Raw genomic sequence first — 22032 nt, 5'->3', positions numbered from 1 at the left:
TAACAAAAAATATATTCCCATCAATCCCCAAAAGAAGTAAAACCATGTACTGAAGACAGAATAAAGTGGGACCTCAATGTTTCATTCCTATACATGACACTTTTTGAAACTGCAGGTTAATTTCTTCTTTGGTGAGGCCTAATCTTGTTACTCAGGGACGTACTTGATTCCATAAAGCTATTCACTCTTAAGAGCCACTGGATCGACCGACACTTCTTTTAATACGAGTCTGCTTTAGCATGGTGGCGGTCAGCTTCATACAACACAGTTTTGGAGCAAATATAAGCACTAGCCAGATGCAGGTTCCCCACATTGCATTCCACAGCACCTCCTCAGAAGATATGTACCTCTATCTCTCACAAAAAAATTGACCTGTGGGAAAGTGCATCTGCCATACCTTGTTTTTTAATGAAAAAATATTTGAACTGTTCACAAAGTCTGGTCTATGTGCTTAATGAAATGCCTGTCAGTTGTATACCACTGGACAACCACAAACCATCTCTTTAAAATATCAATATCCACAAGCAGATATAGAGAGACAATGTGTATAAAAATAAATGAAAGCAAAGCTCTGGAAACCCAGCCTCCTCTCTCAAAAGAAAATACTACAGAGATAGCACAAGAGAAACGGGAGCCCTGGTTCTGCAGAGCTCTTCTGGACAAAAGAGTCATTTTCTCCGAAAATTGCTATGAAGATATTATTCACTACTCGATCCCTCCTGCTGGTCATTTTTAGAATGGTTCTTAAAGGTTCTGAACTATTGTCTCCTCAGTTTAAGGTTTCTGTGACTCAAAGTCAGATACTACTGTAATATCTACTATAAAATATATCATTACAGAAATATTATATACCAACCTCAGATAGGTGCTTGGGTCAATCTCAGGTTTCATGTTTAGTTTTATGGTCAAGAGTGCAAACTTGAGACCTCAGTTCTGCCTACTGTTTAACGTAACACAAAACAAGTCAACACAGACACAGATATCACCTTAACATACATCAACTGTCCTAGAGAACTATACACTTGTTAAGAATGAAGTAAAGAGGTAAACAAGTGACACCACTTACACGCAGTTGTGTGATGGGAGGTGAAGTGAAATGGGAAGGGAGAAGGCAGGTCAAATGACCAACAGCAACAACATTCAAAATACTTGTAGTGCTGAATCTGTTAATAGTGCTTATTTCCCCCAATTAAAAAAAAGAAATAAAAATCTGAAAGGGTCAACTGCCTAATTTTTCTTTTATACTCATTAATTCTTAAAAGATAAAGTAAGAAAAATATATATATATATTTAACTGGAAAGTATACCAATTTCACTTTATTAGCCTAATTTAGGAATAGGATGAGGAGAGCGGGGTTGAGGTCAGGCATGAAGGAAGAGGGTAAAAACTTGTGATGGTTAAGATCCCTTCAAAACTCTGGTGCAGTCCTCAATCACTGCAGCTTTACTGTCAGTCAATGGAGTTGCAATCCAAAAGATGGAAAATTGACTCCTGTTTTCCATTTCTGTGTCCAGTGACTCTTCAGTTACAGTGTGATGAGGTCTACCAGGTTGCCTTTAGGAGGAGTCATGCTGTCAGGAAAGAAATTTACTAAGGTGTCAAAGAGCTGAGTTCTTTGAGCATAGGTGTGATCCACATCAGAAAAGCCTGGTGAGGAAGATACAAAGAAACATCCATTGTGTTTAAAACATGTAACAGAAAAACTAGTTGAGACCAGCAGCAATGTATTTTATAAGGGAGACATCAAATCAGGCTTCAAAACCAGGCAGACACTACTGATCTGACCCCAGTTGCTGTGGTGTGACCTTAGGTAAATTAATCAGACTTTCTGGCTTTCAGACTTTGCTTCCTCAGCTGTAAATATGTGACAATCCTGTTTACTTCATACAGGTATTGTGCAGATTAAATGTAGTTACATGAAAAACCTCTAGCAGAAGGACTGGCAATTTAGTTACTAAATAATATTGATCTTTCTTCTCTTCCTTACAAGGTCTTTCCTCTGCTGGTCCACTGAGGAAATTCCACTTGTCTTTTCTGACTTGTTAATGCTTCTGAACCACTAAGAAGTTTTCTGGTAATAAAAATATAATAAAATCAAAATGAAAGGTCTTTAGAAATTAGTCTAAAATCATCAATGTCTCTGAGACAGCTGGAAGTAGTCTCAGAGAACTGAGTGATAACACAGATGACTGAGGGAAAGAGATACATGTACAATATGTAGAATGGTACCTGCACGTAATAAACACTATACCTTTCTGCTACTATGTCCCAGGCCCTATGCTAGGCACACATTATGTGAGGAATAGGGCAATAAACTACTTCTATCCTGATAAATGTTAGAAAGCGTATGACATAAAAGGCAGGGACTGTTAATCTAAAGGATTTTCCCCCTAACCTCTAATAAACATTCAATGATCAAGTTCATTCCAGCTAAAGGAACATTCAGTGAGGTGCTGTCTTCATCAAGTGGTTTATCTCAGCTGCTTCAGATTTCTTACATACAAATGAGATATTTAAGTGATAAAATAAAATAAAATAATTTCCCCTATTCCTGAAATAGCTGAGACATGAGAGCACTGCTGAGTGCCATGAGAAACAGAAACAGAGCCATCAAGAGTTATGTATGCCATGGTGTTCAGTGAAGGCGGCTTCAGATCAGACTGCTTTTCATTCAACTTAGAGAACCATTTTAGGTCCAATCTGTTTTAATCTTGTAGAAGAACAGGAATAGACCATAACATTGCCAAGGATACCAGTTTCCTGGAAGGAACATAAACAATGCCTCGAGAACAGCACATTCCTTTTTAAAAAATATATTGTTTTAAGTTTGAGGAAAATGTTTACTTGAGATGAGCTTGAGTTTAACAAAGCCCACTATCGGATCATGGAAATGAATGGAAAGAAATACTCCAACATATTAACAAAGGTTATCTCTGCGGTGAGATAAGAGTCTTCCTTTCTATTTTATGCTTTTTTTTTTTTTAATTTTCAAATTGTTTCTTTTTCAACTTTTTATTTTGAAAAACTTCAAACTCACATAAAAGTTTCAAGAATTGTGCAATGAACACCCTATATAGCCTTCACTTAGATTCATCTCATCAATTGTTAAAAGTTTCACCAAATACGTTCTCCGTCTCTCTTTCCCTGTGTGTGTACCCCACTGAAAATCTTTTTGCAGAACTATTTGGGAGTAAGTTTTAGACAGCTTTGCCCCCTATATGCTCAAACTAATTTCAGCTAAGAACAAGAACATTAACTTACATAATCAATATATATTAAATTCATGAAATTTAACATTGATGTCCCAATAATACCAGTCATTTTTCAGTCACTTTTTTACAGTCATGTTTCCTACTAATCTAACATCCAATCCAAGATCACATACTGAATTTAGTTTCCAATCTCTCGAGTTTGAAATAGTTCCTCAGCCTCTCTTTGGCCTTTATGACACTAGTACTTTTGAAGAGCACAGAACACTTATGAGTGAAATGTGTTGGAGCTGGGTTGCCTGATTGTTTCTTCATGATCAGATTCAGTTTATGCAGTTTTGGCAAGAATACTACAGAAGTGATACTGTATGTCTCAGGGCATCATCTCAGAAGGCATGTGGTATCAGTTTATCCCAATACTGATGATGTTAACTTTGATCATCTGCTTAAGCTGGTATATATGCCAAATTTCTCCAAGGTAAAGGTGTTCTTTTCTACCTTTGTAATTAATAAACTATTGATAGGGAGACAGCTTGATGAGACTGTGTAAATATCCTGTTCTCCAACAGCCCTGCATCCAATAATTTAGCAATCATTGATGATTCTTTCTAAAACAATTATCAGTTATATGATAGTGATTTTCTAACTCTACGATTCCTTCTACAGTTGTTGACATTCTATTGTAAAGAAGCTTTTTCTTCCCCTCCTCCCATTTTACTTATTTGTTCACATCACTGTGTACTCAGGGATTCTCTCTTGTTCAATATGTTATACTCATTACTGTCATCATTCATTCCGATACTCATACTGTCCCAGATTTGACCAATGAGAGCCTTTTTGAGCTGGCTTCTGTGTCTTTTTGAAATACACCCATTATTTTTGGGGTACCTTCTTACTTTCTAGTATATGTCCAAATTCATCTTTACACAGTTCTGGAGTCCTAATTCCTTTTAGCTGTGACTATTATTTAAAAACCAAGCAAGAACAGCTGTGCTAATTGCCAGGGTGTCACTGTTTCTAGGCCTATGCATACATACCTATCATATGCATACATTTTTTTTTAGAATATTATAGTTCATGCTTTTATTGTTAATTCTAATTTCTTAAAGCCCCAGAGGATTTAAGAAATTAATCCTTCTCTTATCCCATTCCATATCTCCTTTCTTCCACCAAGAAAACCCTCTCAGCAACATCGTATTTGTTCAACTTAAAATACATAAGAGTTCTAGATTTGCTATACATGTACCACTACCGACAAAAACTCAACATTACTTTGCTTTTATTGTTTTTAGACTATACCCCACTGAAAGTATACAGTCTAAGCACTGTACTAAAATGGCTTAGTTCTCTCTTTTATGTTCTGAATATGTAGAAGTACAATGCTGTGTTATATTTTTAAAATAAGATATGGATTCTGTAATGCTACTCTAATAAAGTAATACCATTTTCTTGAGATCAAATTATCTAAGAGGGAAAAAACACTGAATACCTGTGTGGTAGGTACTTTAGGTATGATAATATTTCATTGTCACAAAAACAATGAAGTATTATAATCTCCAGTTTCAGATGAGACAACTTTGAGAGATTCAATAATCTTAAAGTTATTACTATTTTTGTTCTTCATCTACCTCTTTTACACAGAAAGAGATTCAGTAATTCAATGAAGTCACACAGCTAGGGAGGGAAGAGATGGAATGTGGAACCCATGTCTGTCTGACTCCAAAGCCCTTTATTTTTCATTAACTCATAGTCATTAAGTGCTTAAGTGGTAGGGCAATGTACTAAGCTCATTTAACTCTCAAAGGCACATCTTTTATTTTTATTTACTATTTACCTATGAGGAAACTGAAATTTACACTATCATTAGATGAATGGTTAAATTATGGTAGATCCCTATTATGAATAATTATGTATCACTTCAAAAGAATACAACTGATCTAGTGTAGCTTCATAAAAACATCTACAAGCCACATGATTAACTTTTAAAAATTATGCTGCAGAATATGTTTTAACATTATATAATAAATTTAAACAGCACATACAAACCTATATATTTATATGGGTGTGTGCATGCGTATATATAGTTGATCTTGATCATTTATACATTCCATATTTGTGAATTTGCCTGTTTGCTAAAATTCATTTGTAACCCCCAAATCAATACTTGTGGTATTTCTGTGGTTATTACAGACACGTACTAAAGTGGCAAAATATTTGAGTTACCACACGCACACGTCCCCAGCTGAGGCTGAACTCTGTGATCTCTGCTACTTTCTAGTTTCGGCTCTTACTATCCACAACAGCCCTTTCACCATCTGTTTGGTACCACATTTTTGTGTTTTTGGTGGCTTCACTGTTTAAAATGGCCCCTAAATGTAGTGCCAAAGCGCTGTCTAGCATTCCTAAGTGCAAAAAGGCCTTGTGGGGAAAATATGCATGTTAGATAAGCTTGGTTCAGGTATGAGTTAGAGTGATGTTGACCATGAGCTTAATGTTAGCGAATCAACAATATATATTAAATGAGGAATCTTTAAACAGAAACATACATAACATATGGTTATATACTGATCAGTAGATAAAATGTTATGAACAGAGGCTTGTAGGAACCTAACTCTGTATTCTACTTTGAATAATGAGAACCAACTGCATCTATGTCTGTGTATACGGTTGTGTGTGTGTAAAGGTGTATTACATACAAGTGATTATACTTGAGGGTAAAAGACAGAGATTGAGGAAAGTTGTTTAAGGAGAATCCTAAGCTTTATATGTAATCAATGTTTTTTCTAGAAACAAATAAAAAAGGGGTGGGGATCTAGGAAACTCATCAATAGCACCACAACTACTTAAATGGCACTGCTAGGACAAAAAGGTGATACTGATTCTAAACCTCATGCTCCTAATCACTATGTTTATCTTACTTTATTTTCATAAATAAAGTAAAATGGAAAGAGGATGTAACCATTTGAGCAGTGGAAACTGGTAGAGCTCAGTGAGAGGTAGCACATTTAGTGGTTTAGAGAAGGTGTTCTGAAGTCATACTGACAGGGTTTTAATCCTGGTTTTGCCATTCACTAGCACTATGCCTGGGCAAGTTACTTTAGCCTCTCTGCACCCTAGTTTCTTCATATACAAAAGGGGATCACATAGTAGCTACTTCATAGGGTTACTATGGGGTAATCATGAGTTAAGACATGCAAAGTGCTTAGAAGAGTACCTGGTCCCACAGTAAGTGCTCAATAAATATTAATTAGCTATCACCCTATCACTAGTAGTATGACTGAAGACAATGACTGCTCTAAAAATAAAGTAACCTATTAGGAATAATTTTTTATTTTTAGAGATGGGGTCTTGCTACATTGCCCAGGCTGGATTCAAACTCCTGGGCTCAAGAAATTCTTCCATCTCACACCACCATGCCTGGTTAGGAATATACTTTTAATTTATCATCCTACACGTAGCTGGATTTTCCTACTGCGGTAAAGGAGAAATAACATGAATTCTCATTTTTTTCCTAGCATACACATTATTAAATGTACACTTATTTTCTAACACTAAACTTCATATTTGGACTGTAAACTTCTAAAAACAGCTGTAAGGACCAAAAAAGGACAAACCTGGGCAAGATAGTGAGATCTCCTCTCTTCAAAAGATGTAAAAAAAAGAAAAAAAATTAGCTCAGCGTGGTTGTGCACGCCAGCAGTCCCAGCTACTCAAGAGGCTGAGGCAGGAGGATTGCTTGAGCCCAGGAAGTCTAGGCTGCAGTGAGCCACGACTGCACCACTGCATTCCAGCCTAAGCATCAGAGCAAGATCCTGTCTAAATAAATAAATAAATAGGTAATATGCTTTAGAGACCAGATTTTTCCTACTTGTCACAAACCTTGCTGAAAATAAGTTTAATTGTTCCAATTCATACTTTCTAGAAATAACATACAGCTCTTAAACTTAGCAAAATGACTGAGTTCAATCTTACAAGTGCCTATAGCTACCAGAAGCTCTAAAATCAAGATCCTTGGAGATTTTCTCTGAGGTCACACATTTTTCCAAAACTAAGATAATATCACCTTCCATCTTTCCGATTCTTTAAAATACTACATACAATATTAATACTTTTATTTAATTCTCACTAAGAGATGAACGTAAATTGGATTATTTCTGGAGGGAGTCATTCAGAAAGTTTGGCTGAGGTTTTTTTTTTTTTTTTTTTTTGCAGACCTTAGAAAATGAAATATTCATTTATACAGTGAAAGGTATAGTAAATAATCCATTTTATTTCTTTTTTTTTTTTTTTTTGAGACAGAGTCTTGCTCTGTTGCCCAGGCTGGAGTGCAGTGGCCGGATCTCAGCTCACTGCAAGCTCCGCCTCCCAGGTTTACGCCATTCTCCTGCCTCAGCCTCCTAAGTAGCTGGGACTACAAGCACCCGCCACCTCGCCCAGCTAGTTTTTTGTATTTTTTTTTTTAGTAGAGACGAGGTTTCACCGTGTTAGCCAGGATGGTCTCGATCTCCTGACCTCATGATCTGCCCTTCTTGGCCTCCCAAAGTGCTGGGATTACAGGCTTGAGCCACCGTGCCCGGCCAATAATCCATTTTATTTCTATTCTAATTGGCATAAATATAAAATAGTCTGACAGAAAATGAATAAAAACAAGAACCAGGAACTCTAAATAGGCATAAAACCTTATGAAAAGTACTTCTTGTTTATCAATAGTAAATCAAATTTCTCATTATTAAAATTAGCATACAATCTGAATTTGCTCCTTATCCAAATTCACCAGTGTTACAAAGGTGACTTTTTTTTTGAAAAATAGAGACAAGATTCTGCTATGTTACCCAGGTTAATCTTGCACTCTCGGGCTCAAGATGATCGTCCCACCTCGGCCTCCAAAAGTGTTGAGATTACAAGCATAAGTCATTGCACCTGTCTAGAAGATTACATTTTTAAGGCAGTCAATATTAATAATGGTACCCTGAATGGAGCATTACTGCTTTACTGTGCTAAATGTCTTCCAGAATTATTTAATTCTCTCAGCAATTTGAGGCAAGTACTCCCATTACCTTCATTTTACAGATAAAGAAACTGATAATTAGAAAGTTTAAGTAACTTGCTCAAGATCACTTTTAAGAGATCCTGACTCTTAACCACCATCTCACATTCCAATATCCTAATCACTAGGCTATACAACCTTCCCTCAGACAAGACAGGAAACAACATCCCACAGGAATTTTCCCTGCTTGTATTTTTCTCTTTTTGTGTTTGTATTGTTCTCAGTACATCTGAGGTTTGTTTAGAATCCAAATAAACTATTCCTGACAAAATATATTAGTTGGCAGTGAACAGGACAGAGTCAAAAGAAAGGAAAGGAGTTAAGCTGAAGGTAAAATATTTGCTGACACCACCCTAATTAATATATTTAAATTGCTGCCAAGAAATTCTGGTTCTAAAGGCTAAAAATAAGTCAGTTAGATACAATTTAGTGCTATCCACTAATAAATAAAAATAATGGGCCTGGGCTGTGGTATCAGACATAAGGCACACAATCATTCAAATAGAATATATGCCAGACCCCCAATTCATGCATTGAAATTCTATCCATTTCATATGTTAGAATTCAGAAGAGCATGAACTTTCCAAATTAATGCTTACACCTAGGTTCTCCAGCTCACAGAGTGGGGATTTCTAGTAGCCTAAGGACTTCAACTCGAGTGTATGAATAGTGGTAAATCATTATCTAAATTCTTAGGAGAACCTTCTGGAGTCACGTTCATAGCAGTTTGCTCAGTCTAGTCCTGAGGAATCCTACATATTCTGGAGTTAGAACTTAGGACTGGCGTTGCCTTGATCAGTCGAGAAGCCTCAATCACTCGCTATGGATAAAGGGCAAGACCTCAAGAACACCTCTATTTTTTCATCCCAGTGAAAAGCACCAGAATTATACATACTCTTTTTTCTTTGAGGTACTGTTCACTTTTAAGAGATAAAAGGTCAAATAATGAAGAAACTAAATTGATATCCCAAAGTGTTAATTTATTCCAAATAGAAAAAATAGTATTTATATTACATACAATGGAAAATTTCAATACTATTGCTCAACTCTAAGGCAAATAATAACTGCACCAGCATCAATGGGATTAATATGCATTCACTGATCAGTGGAAAGCCGGGAATTTCCATACTTCAAGAATATTATCTTGGTAAAAAAATGAAGCTACTAATAAGTTATCCTGATGAAAATATCCTTGAAATCTCATCCAAGTAAAGGTCTGGGTTCTGCAGACTACCCACTTTACTACAGTCTTGGATTTTTTTTTTTTTTTTTTTTTAGATGGAGTCTTGCTCTGTTGCCCAGGCTGGAGTGCAATGACATGATCTTGGCTCAATGCAACCTCCCTCTCCTGGGTTCAAGCGATTCTTCTGCCTCAGCCTCCCGAGTAGTTGGGATTACAGGCATGAGCCACCGTGCCTAGCTGATTTTTTTTATTTTTTATTTTTAAAGACAGAGGTTTCTCTCTGTCACCTAGGCTGGAGTGCAGCGGCATGATCTTGGCTGACTGCAGCCTCTACCTCCTGCACTCAAGTGATCCTCCCATCTCAACCTCCTGGGTAACTAGGACTATGGAAGCACACTACTACACCTGGCTAATTTTTAAATTTTTTTTGTAGAGATGAGGTCTCACTATATTGCGCAGGCTTGGCTCAAACTCCTGGTGGGCTCAAGCATCAGCATCCCAAAGTGCTATGATTACAGGTGTGAGCCACTGTGCCCGGCCTACAGTCTAGTTAATAATTCATTAATACTAAATGACAGTATTACTAAATGAAGACTAAAGTGTCTGAGAAAAACTTGAGTTTCAACTAGAAGTTATCTTGAACAATTAAGATAACAAAATTCCCATTTTTAGGAAAGAGATAATCTATCTTCTATGCTCCCAAAACATTGCCTACCCCATAGCTATTCTTCTGGTGACACACAATTCCATAAAGAACAAACTGAGAAGAAAAACTATTTAATCAACAAGTATTATCTCATAGTATGTATCAGTAATATAGCCTACATTCCAAGGCAGTGCTATACAAATTATTTTGACTGTGTTTCTATTACTACCTGTTTGCATACTAACACAGCAATTGGTATAATAGTCATTGCAAACTGAACTGATAAATGATACCTGAAAGTAACTTTGTAGCAGGTTATCAGAAATTTTGCCTGATACCCTGAAACTTCATTTGCTCATCTATTTGCTTGAAACATCTCATCTGATGTTTCTTTTTTTCTTTTTTTTGAGACGGAGTCTCACTCTGTCACCCAGGCTGGAGTGCAGTGGCCGGATCTCAGCTCACTGCAAGCTCCGCCTCCCGGGTTTAAGCCATTCTCCTGCCTCAGCCTCCCGAGTAGCTGGGACTACAGGCGCCCACCACCTCGCCCGGCTAGCTTTTTGTATTTTTTAGTAGAGACGGGGTTTCACCGTGTTAGCCAGGATGGTCTCGATCTCCTGACCTTGTGATCCGCCCGTCTCGGCCTCCCAAAGTGCTGGGATTACAGGCTTGAGCCACCGCGCCCGGCCCTGATGTTTCATGTAAAAGAAACTGAGATCCAACCTTCCAAATGCTAGGGCATCTAGCTGGATAAATTATACTGCAATACTTACCTAGAGCTGTAAAATCTGAACCAGATTTGAATAGAGCTGATGCCAGGAGCTGAAACTGTTTAAGAAAGAAAGAAAAAAAAAAAGAAGCAAATTAGCTGGCTAAGTGTGCTGAAGGAAAATAACCTTCTATAACTTTGACCATTTATCAGTAACTACATATTTCAGAATATGTGTGACATAGGTCTATTCACAAATAGTGGCAAGAAGAACACATTCAGATTACCGAATACAATGACTTTTCTATCAGGCTGCCATTATCATTTTCCAAAATACTGGGCCATTTCCTGGAATTATTTTATTTTTAAAATGTATTAAAGTATGTATTTATTAAGGAACAACAGCACAATAAAATAAAAAAGAAAACTGTCATTTGAATCTAACACATATGATCAGATTGGTGCCCTGGGCCCTGTTACTGAATTTTTAGCATATACACATTCTCATCTCAAAATAAACGTAAGCCACTGTAAAATATCTGATGTCTCAGCTGTGTAAATCAAAATCTGAGAAAAAAAGCATGTATAGACCATTTCTAAATTACAACTTAGCCTGAGATTCCACAATTACATATAATCATGTTGTTAAAACCCAAAGGCCTTTTTTAATGGATATAACGTTGTAAATGATGCTTAGATTTCCAGGCTGTCAAAGTTAGTTTAAAACAGACAATGTAATTTAACAACGAAGAAATAGAGTAAGACAAAACTATTGCAACATTAGCAATTTAACAAATAGGCACAAAATAAAAAATCTGGAGAACTATTTATATTTATCTGGAATGAGAACGCAGGAAAAGAGGCAAACTAAAGGAATGAATTAAAGCAGACAAACTCCTCAATGGAGTTACTTGGCACTTCCCAAGACCTGGGCAGTTAATATCACCAATTCCTCAGGATATATTTCACATCTATGTTTGTAGTCTTTAACATTTCAGGTATTAAATCATACCAACATTTGTAAGCCCTGATGAATGGTCCTTTGAAGATCAGAAATTGTACAAATATTCCATAGGTATTCATCTAAGCAAGAGTTACGAAAATGGGGGGTAAAAAGAAAAATTTAAAAATGCATAGAAGTTCTTTATATATTCTGGGTATCAGTCTTCTGTCAGATATATCTACTGCAAGGATTGTTTAGTCTGTGGCTTGTCTATTTATTTATTTATTTTTTGAGGCAGGGTCTCGCTCTGTCACCCAGGTGGGAGTGCAGTGGCGTGATCATGACTCACTGCAGCCTTGACCTCTTGGGCTCAAGCAATCCTTCTGCCTCATTTTTTGATTTTTTTTTTTTTTTTTTTTTTGGTACAGACGAGGTCTCACATGTTACCCAGGCTGGTCTCAAACTCCTGGTATCAAGCAATTCTTCCTCCTAGGCCTCCTCAAGTGCTGGGATTACTGGTGTGAGCTACTGAATCTGGCAATATCTATTTATGTTTTAATTTTTTTTTTTTTTTTTGAGGCGGAGTCGCGCTCTGTTGCCCAGACTGGAGTGCAGTGGCCGGATCTCAGCTCACTGCAAGCTCCGCCTCCCGGGTTTACGCCATATCTCCTGCCTCAGCCTCCAGAGTAGCTGGGACTACAGGCGCCCGCCACCTCGCCCAGCTAGTTTTTTTTTTTTTTTAGTAGAGACAGGGTTTCACCGTGTTAGCCAGGATGGTCTCGATCTCCTGACCTCGTGATCTGCCTGTCTCAGCCTCCCAAAGTGCTGGGATTACAGGCTTGAGCCACTGCGCCCGGCCTATTTATGTTTTTAATAGTCCTTTAATGAGTATAAATTTTAACTCTTTTGAAGTCCAATTTATCAAGATTTTTCTTCAACAATTACTGTCTTTAGTTCACGTCCAAGAAATCTTTACCTGTCCCAATGTTGTGAAGATAATCTCCTGTTTTCTTCTCAAAGCCTTATTCTTCTGGATTTTATATTTAGATCCGTAAGCCATCTTAAATTAATGTTTCAGTCAAGAGTGAGAAAGGTTTGAGATACCCAGTTATTCAGTAGCATTTGTTAAAAACTTTCTTTTCCCTGTTGGACTTGGCACCCTGGTCAAAAAACAACTGACCACATATGTATGGGTCTACTTCTGGACTCTATTCTGTTGTATTGATCTATTTATCTATCCTTAAGCCAGTAGCACACTGTCTTGATTACTGGGGCTTTACGTAGAGTCCTGAAATCAGATAGTATAAGGCTTCCAATTTTTTCGTTTTTCAAAATTGTTTTAGCTAGTCTCAAACCTTTGCACTTCCATGTAAATTTTACAGTGGTTTGTCTATTTCCTCAATGACAACAACAACAAAAACCAAATTTACACTACATTAAAATAAATGCCAATTTGGGGAAAATGGGCAGCTTTAAACAATTTTTATCATTTCAATCCATAAATATATCTCTTCATTTATCAAGGTCTTTTTAAATTTCTTACAACAGACTCATTCTACCCATTTGATATTTCTGTTGCTAATATAAACTATGCTTTTCATTTTCTAATTGTTCTCTGCTAGTATAAAAATAATTGCTAATAATAACTTTCTTTTTTTCTCCTGACCTTGTATTTTTGTCATCTTGCTAAATTCACTTGTCCTAGTATATTGTTTTGTAGACACCATGGGGTTTTGAATGTACATAATCATGTTACCTACAAATGCAAGCATATTTACTTTATCCCATCCAGTCTATATGCTTTTTATTACTTTTTCTTTATTACACTAGCTAGTGTAATTCTGGTAGAATGTTGAATAGAGAGGCTGATAATAATTTCCTTGTCACAATCTTAGGGTAAAGGGTTTAATGTTTAACAATTAAGAATAGTCCCAGCTGTTACGTTTTTCACAGGTGTCCTTTAGGAATTCAGATTCAAAAGTTTCTTTTTATTCCTAGTTTGCTAAGAATTTTTATTCTGAATGAGTCTGAATTTTGTTAGATGCTTTTCTTCACTTACTAAGATGATCTATGGTTTTCCTCCTTCAGTTAACATGGTCAATTACACTGAATTTTTGTTTCAAATGTTAAACTAGCCATATATTCCTAGAATAAACCACTACTTAGTCATAGTACACTAACTTTTCAATATATTCCTAATTAAAATTTTCGTAAGAATTTTATATTTATGTTCATGAAAAATATTGGTCCATGATTTTCTTCGCTTGTAATGTCTCTCTTGGGATTTTATTTTATTGTAATTTATTCTGAGATAGGATCCCACTCTATCGCCAAAGTTCAGCATGCAGTGGTAGGATCACAGTTCACTGCAGCCTCAACCTCCCTGAACTCAGGTGATCCTCCAACCTCAGCCTTCAGAGGAGCTGGGACTACAGGCATGCACCACCACATGCAGCTAATTTTTGGTATGTTTTTGCAGAGACAGGTTTTTGCCATGTTGCCCAAGCTGGTCTCGAACTCATAGGCTCAGGGGATCCACCCCTCAGCCTCCCAAAATGCTGGGATTACAAGCGTGAGCCACCATGCCCTGCTTCTGTTGGGATTTTATATCAAAGTTAACCTGGCTTTATAAAAGGATTAAAGAAGTATCACCTTCCTCTAATTTCTGAGAGTCTATGAAAAATTGTATTTTTTTCTTCCTTCTTTAAATGGTTGATAAAATTTACTGCTATTACGAGCCTAGAGTTTTTTTGTTAGAAAATTTTTTATTACAAATGTAATCTCTGTAGTAGATATGGCGTTCCTTAAGATTTTCTATTTCTTCTTGTGTCAGTTTTGGTAAACTGTGTCTTTTAAAGTATTTGTCAATTTCATCAAGTTGTTGAATTTGTCGATGAAGTTGTCCATACCCACTTTACTTTTAATATATGTAGGGTCTATACTGATGCGCTCTTTTCATTTGTGATGTTGATAATGTATGTTTTCACTTTTTTTCTTGGTGATACGGTTTGGATTTGCATCACTGCCCATATCTCATGTTGAATTGGGGGAGGGGTTTGGTGGGAGGTGACTGGATCACAGGGGCCGATTTTCCCCTTGCTGTTCTTGTGACAGTGAGTTCTCATGAGATCTGGTGGTTTAAACATGTGTGGCACTTCCCCCCTCATTGTCATTCTCTCTCCTGCCACCATGTGAAAAAGGTGCTTGCTTCCCCTTCACCTTCTGCCATGATTTTAAGTTTACTGAGGCCTCCCAGTCATGCTTCCTGTTAAGCCTGTGGGCCTGTGAGTCAATTAAACCTCTTTTCTTCATAAATTACCCAGTCTCAGGTGGTTCTTTACAAGAGTGTGAGAACAAACTAATACACTTGGTAAGTCTTGCTCGGGGTTTATCAATTTATTTACCTTTTCAAAAGGCCAACTTTTCACTTTTAACATTTCTCTATTGTTTGTTTCCTATTTCATGAATTTCTTATTTTCTACTTATTTGGGGTTGAATTTGCTCCTCTTTTCTAACGCCTAAGGTGAAAAATAAATTTTATTGGCTCTACATATAGGATAAGGAGAAAACTATTATCTTAACAATCTGATTAAATAAGTGGAACTGTATGTACTGGCCTAAGGATTTTAACACATACCAAGTGATATTACAGACCTCTTTCCCAAACTCTGGATTTAAATATCCAACAGTCACCTCAACATCTTAAGTTAGCTGTGTCATAGATATCTCAAATTCAACATTTCCAAATTTAAACTCCTGAATGCCAGTCAGGAGTCCCCACAAACCAGCTCCCCCGAGAACATTCTCACTTGATAGTAACTCCATCCTTCCAGTTTTTCAGGCCAAAAACTTTAGAGTCGTTTCTTTCAAACACTAGATCTAATCCATCATAAAATTCTGTTGGTTCTATCTTTAAAATATATTGAGAATCTGCTCTATTTTACTTCTCACGGCTCTATCATTATTTTGGTCTACAGGAACTCCTTGTTGCCCAGGCTGGAGTGCTGTGGCATAGTCTCAGCTCACTGCAACCTCCACCTCCCGGGTTCAAGCGATTCTCCTACCTTGACCTCCCAATTAGCTGGGATTACAGGCACCTGCCACCATGCCCAGCTAATTTTTTGTATTTTTAGTAGAGATGGGGTTTGACCATGTTGGCCAAGCTGGTCTTGAACTCCTGACCTCAGGTGATCCGCCCACCTCAGCCTCCCAAAGTGCTAGGATTATAGGCTGAACCACTGTGCCCAGTCCAATACTTACTCAATTCTAATGTGCTATATAATTTGCTTCTTTAATGTTTATTGTCTTTCTCTACTAAGATGTAAGCACCTCCTGGGCAGGGATCTTGTTTGGTTTGCTGATATAGCTCCTCTGCCTAGAATGCCTGACCTATTATCGGGAATCGATACATGTCTGTTAAATGAATGACACCAGTACTCTGGAAACTCCACAGAAGTGTAATGAATACAAAATGTGTTATTGTAGCTGAAAACTTATTCTCATTCCTTCTCTATTACAGAAGTCTTCTCTGAAAGTGGTATAATTGACTTAGGCATCCTTTTCTCAAGCCTTTTCTAGAAAAAAATATATTTTTTATAAGATTTATTATAAGTTCATCACCAATTCAGAACCCATGTTCTGAAGACTGGAGGAAGCAAAGAACATTTTTTTGTTATATAGTTGATAGTCAGTTGTCAATGTCCTGACAACAGGCACAATGATGATGATCGTAACAACTGTGAAAAAAAAAATCTAAAAAACACTTTTCGTGTTTTGAGACTTAAATGAGAAAGTCATTTAATAACATGAAATTTTTTAAAACATATAGACAGAACAAAAACAAGTTACTATAGGAAATGAAGAGCAGTAAGGCCCTTCTCAATGAGTGGAATGATTTCCTACAATGAAAGTGAAGATCTACATGCCTCACTGACAAATATCATCAGTATACACGTGAACTGTCACCAGAGGATTTCTTCCCCCCAAACGGACTGTTGGATATAAAACATTTTAAAAGGTAAATCTGTCCACACATTAAAACAAAATAATAGTATTACGGACCAGTTATATTCAATGTCAGGAATGTTTTCTGTTTTCTGTTCTTTAAGAGCAGACAGAAGAGAATCTTAGTGTGAGGGCATTGTTTTAAAAAGTGTCTGGGGTGATTCTGATGCCAACACACACACACACACACACACACAACCATTTCTTTCTAACTTCTACTAGGGTTCACCAACTCTTGCTAGATTAAGCTTTTATGAAATGGAATGGAAGCTGATGGCATACAAACTCCTAAGTTGTTACTATTTTAAAAAGAAGAAAAAGAGAAACCAGCTACCAAAATTTTAAAAATGGCTCAAATGAACTTGAGATACCTCCCTGTCCTGTTTTTTTCCCATCAGTTTAACTTTAAGAACAAGCTGTCTTGTTTTCTTTGGCCTAGTTGCAGCTCACACAGCTGAAATTATTTACTCTGAAATATTTTGTTTTGGCTTCAAAAAATAAGGAAAAAATGATTGTTCCCAGTTACAGCCATTTTACACAGAATATGGAGAAAGCACAAGGAAATCTATGCGTAACTCTCAAATGTATGGCCTAACAAAATGAACATTAACGGACTCTTCACAACTAAGTACACTTATAAGTCATAAAAGATTAAATCAAATATATTCTGCCACTTGGCAAAACTACAATTATTTCTCCTATTTGCACAGTATCATGAACTGACTGAAGACTCAAGGAAAGACAATCAACTGTCCCCCTTCATGGGGGTTCTAAAGTATGTTCTGCAGATTCTCTACCTAGTGAAGGGCTGTAATCAATATCGAGAGACTTAGGACTTAATTTTATAGTATGAAACTATGGAAGAGTATCTCTTTGTTATGGTGCTGAAGACACGGAACCTCTATTGCTTGAAAGTACAATAAACCTGGAGCCTGAAAGTGATTTGACATTAAATCTGACACCTGTGTCAATGCTCAAGCATGCCGGGCACAGCTTGATACTGCTATTACAAAGCCAAAGCAAGGCAGCAGCTAACACGGAAAGAGACCTAAGGGTCAGAACTACATATAATCAGCACAAATTCTGTGAGTGGAAGGCAAATGCACTGCAGTTCAGATATTGCTAGATGAATAAGGATAGCTGGCAAAATGAAAAAAAGACAAAAAGAATCTCAGATATTAGTGGAAAGAGAGCGTATAAAACCACAAAAATCATTGCAGGCATATTCACACACCATGGATAAGCAAACAGGTCCTTAAGGATATAAAATCTTTAGAAACAGTTGTTTCTATCCCAATGTTATGTAACAAAAAACTGAAAAGTAATCATTGGCTAACTGATTTCTCAATCTTAGCAACAAGGAATGAATGAAATTAGTAGCCTATAGACAAACTATATTGCTACAACATTCACATAACTAAATATTAAGGCACCAAGGATTCTAACTCCCACCAATCTCTCTTCATTTTCTTCCTAAGCAACAGGGAATTTTTCTTTCCTCTCTTGGGGGATCTAAACTATCAACAGAAAAGTTTATATTGAACCATTATGTAATCCTTAAGTAAAATAATCATGGGACTATGGACAGAGTAAAAATTTCTATTTGCTTTCCAAAACACAAAACTAAGTTAAAACTTTATACCTGATAATCCTTTTCTGAATGGACCAAGGGTTTTTGGTGACTTGAATCTTATCACATGAAAACATGCCTATTCAATTTTTATTTCACCGGCTCTGTGATATTTTAAAGATTATTGATGTCATCATATTTTATTCATTTTCTTTTACACACTCAAGAGCAAAATCATTAAATATAAGTTAGGAAGACATTTAAAAATGCATTTTCTGAAATGTATTACCACCTTTCTTTACCTCTTTTGTCTCTTCTGGGTCCGAATGATCCACAGTTATATAAAGATCATTTTGCAAATATTTCAGAGCACTAAGGGGATCCATTTGGGCCTTTTCTTCAAACCTAGAAAATGTAAACAAGAGTAATTATCTGGAGTTATGACACAATATCAGAAATGTCTTTCAGACCTGGAATAAAATACACTGTTACACTGCATAGGAGTTGTTGTTCTGGATATCTAGAAAATGTCAGTTTAGGAATCCAGAAGTAACAATACTGCCATGTAGACAGTGTAGGCGTGGAGTTCTTGGAAATGTAATGGTAATGCCAGGTGGTCACAGGCAGCTGTGGTGCTAGAGACTGGGTAGGAGCATTTCCTACTCTCCTCTTAAAACTACAAGGTAGGACTAAACCAACTACCAAACAACGTGAATATGCTACGTATTTTATAAAACAGAACTTCAAAAAATCCCAATGTGTTTCATCCAAAATGAGTAGACATAAAAATAAAAACACTTGGCCGGGCGCGGTGGCTCAAGCCTGTAATCCCAGCACTTTGAGAGGCCGAGACGGGCGGATCACAAGGTCAGGAGATTGAGACCATCCTGGCTAACGGTGAAACCCCGTCTCTACTAAAAAATACAAAAAACTAGCTGGGCACGGTGGTGGGTGCCTGTAGTCCCAGCTACTCAGGAGGCTGAGGCAGGAGAATGGCGTAAACCCGGGAGGCGGAGCTTGCAGTGAGCTGAGATCCGGCCACTGCACTCCAGCCTGGGCGACAGAGCGAGACTCCGTCTCAAAAAAATAAAAAAATAAAAAAAATAAAAACACTTGCTTACATTTGTATATTTTCTAATGGAGATGCTTAACAGATACCTTGGAAACTGAAATAAACAGGGTGTCTTTAAATGAGTATCATTAACACTGATTACTTTTAATGAGATTATGTCCATGTCTCGGTCAGTAAAAACAACTGCAGCAACCACTTCTCAAGCATTTGTAATATGCTAGACATTGTATCGAGTATTTTACATGTACCACTTCATCTATCCTCACAATAATGCTATGATGATGATCTATTTTATCACCGTTTATCACAAAAAACATGAAAACAGGGTGCTGTGGCTCATGCCTGTAATCCCAACACTTTGCGAGGTCAAGGTGGGTGGACAGCTTGAGCCCAGGAGTTTGAAACCAGCTTGGCCATCATGGCAAAACCCCATCTCTACAAAAATCAGCCAGGTGTGATGGCACGTGCCTACAGTCCCAGCTACTCGAGAGTCTAAGGTGGGAGGATTGCTTGAGCCTGGGGGTGCAGTTAGCCATGATCTTACCACTGCACTCCAGCCTGGATGACAGAGTGAGATCCTGTCTCCAAAAAAAAAAAAAAAAAACCCCAAAATGAAAAACTGAGGTGCAGAGAATGAATCTGGATGAGCTCTCCTAAACAACAAAAAAACTGTATGTATCTATACATCTATTTGAAAAAGATAACATCTCTTTTATACCATAATTACATATAGATTTATTTCCAATAAGTTGGTATGCTTTCCAAAATATACAGACAAGGAAAAGAGGAATTTCCTTTGAGTAGGAATGGCTATGAAGAGCCTTTCACGATGGTGTTCAGGTTGATGGCATCCTCGGTGATAGGGTACCTGTACTTCAGGCAGGGGCAAAGACTAGCAAAATATTACAGCTCTTTTGTACCAGGCAGTACCCTAAGAGTGACAGCCAGGCTTACAGCCTTCAGATGAGAGTCCTTTAGGTAAAGACCATGTTACTCTACCATCTTGTCCACAACAGATTAGATTAGACCAAGGTTTTGGCACCTATGCTTTGATTAGTAGTTTATAAAGTGGTTTGGCAGAATTCTTCCTAATAGGGACGCTCTCCCCAGGAAATGCTTTCTAAGAAGATTCTTTCTCTTGGATAATCTGAATGTGAGACATATAAGGACATGTAAAGAGCAGACAGAAATAGAGAAGGCAGTAAACAGAAGCCGTGAGATGGCAGATTCTGTCCGTCCGTCCATCTACCTATCTATCTATCTATGCCTCTATCTATCTGTCTGTCTGTCTATGCCTCTATCTATTTATCTATCTATGCTTCTATCTATCTAGGTCACGAGGTTGGGAGAAAGTCAGCAGTAGTCAGTACAACAGGACAAGCAGATGGAGAAAGAAGCAGACAGAGGTACAAGGAAAAGCTACAGTAGCACCCAGCTACTAGAATTCTTCCAGTATCCTAAACAATTCTCCATCCGGTTTCACTGTTCAAATGCTGAGAAGGTGCCTTAATTCCCTGAATAATCTAATAATAAATTCTTTTTCAGCTGAGGTATCCAAAGCATGGCATTATCCTTTACAACCTGAAATAACCCAACCAACACACACACACAATCCCATATCCAGTAAAGAGATCAGCTTCCTGAAAGTTATGTTTTCCACCTTCATTTTCTGAGCTATTTTTGGCCAGCAAGAACTTATCACGGACTTGTGTCTGTAGCCTAGAATCGTATTTTAATCAACAGTTCTGCCCTGTTCCTAAGTGAACAGAAATTAATCCGATCATAATTTTTTTTTGCCCATTTCTACCCACAAATCATCATCAAGTTTGGAAACCTGAATGTCATATGAAAAAATAATAGTGGTATTTTATTTATTACATCACATGACATTAGTAAGAACAAGGAGATACTTCCTTGGCACACAATATACTTCTTTCTCTCCTTCTAAATTTATATTCTAACTAAACAGAATAATTATTTTCCATTAAGAACAACAACAAAAATAAGCCAGTCTAGCAGTTAGTACAAGCTCCCATATTAAAAAAAGAAATCTGCATAATATTTGAAAAAGGCAATTTTTGTGTTCTACCCAATTCACAGACACAAACTTCTATCTATTCTGTCTATAATGTAGTGATGTCCCTCAAATTCTTGAATTTACCTAACAGCTTGGTAGAGAAAAAGGTCTAAAATAAGCCTTTTATTGTCAGTTTGAATTGGCAGTTGACAAGATTCTCAAGATGCCCTAAGAGTCATCCTTGACTGCTCTCTTTCTCTCATAGCCATATCAAATCCATCAGGAAATTCTATTGGCACAATCTCCAAAGCTTATCCAGAATGTTAAGGTGCCTTCTTGATCTCTTGTGGAATGTCTCTTCCTCTGCCTGTCCTTCAAATGGTGGTGGTCCTCAGAGAATACCCAGCAACCCTTCACTCTTCTTGCTCACCCTCAGCAAGCTCCTTCTCCCCGTGACTCACAACTGTAATATCAGGCCAAGTCTTTTCACCAAATGTTCAGATGGTCTCCGCTTGCATGTCTTACAGACTTCTCAAACCTAAAGTGCCCCAAACTGAACTAATCTTTTCCAACACATAAACCTGTTATTTCTGAAGAATTCCCCACCTGAGGGAAAGTAGCCACGAGTTTT

The 22032-nt window shown here is 37.2% G+C and overlaps 1 protein-coding gene across 2 annotated transcripts in view; it reads right to left on the bottom strand.

Moving 5' to 3' along the window:
• Nucleotides 1–385: 385 nt before the first annotated feature.
• MKLN1 (muskelin 1, intracellular mediator containing kelch motifs) overlaps nt 386–22032 on the bottom strand; it is a 386600-nt gene continuing 364953 nt past the window's right edge. For both annotated transcript variants that reach the window (XM_011939628.1, XM_011939627.1), the window contains 3 exons: nt 18615–18717; nt 10860–10914; nt 386–1648 (listed from right to left, as the gene is read on the bottom strand). In XM_011939628.1, the coding sequence (XP_011795018.1) occupies nt 1527–1648; nt 10860–10914; nt 18615–18717 (280 nt within the window). In that variant the 3' untranslated portion in view covers nt 386–1526. The remainder of the gene's footprint in view (nt 1649–10859; nt 10915–18614; nt 18718–22032) is intronic.

Source organism: Colobus angolensis, unplaced genomic scaffold (assembly GCF_000951035.1).
Source record: "Colobus angolensis palliatus isolate OR3802 unplaced genomic scaffold, Cang.pa_1.0 Scaffold182, whole genome shotgun sequence".
Taxonomy (NCBI): domain Eukaryota; kingdom Metazoa; phylum Chordata; class Mammalia; order Primates; family Cercopithecidae; genus Colobus; species Colobus angolensis.
Note: the sequence above shows the minus strand (reverse complement) of the source record. Positions and strands in the feature narration are given on the sequence as shown.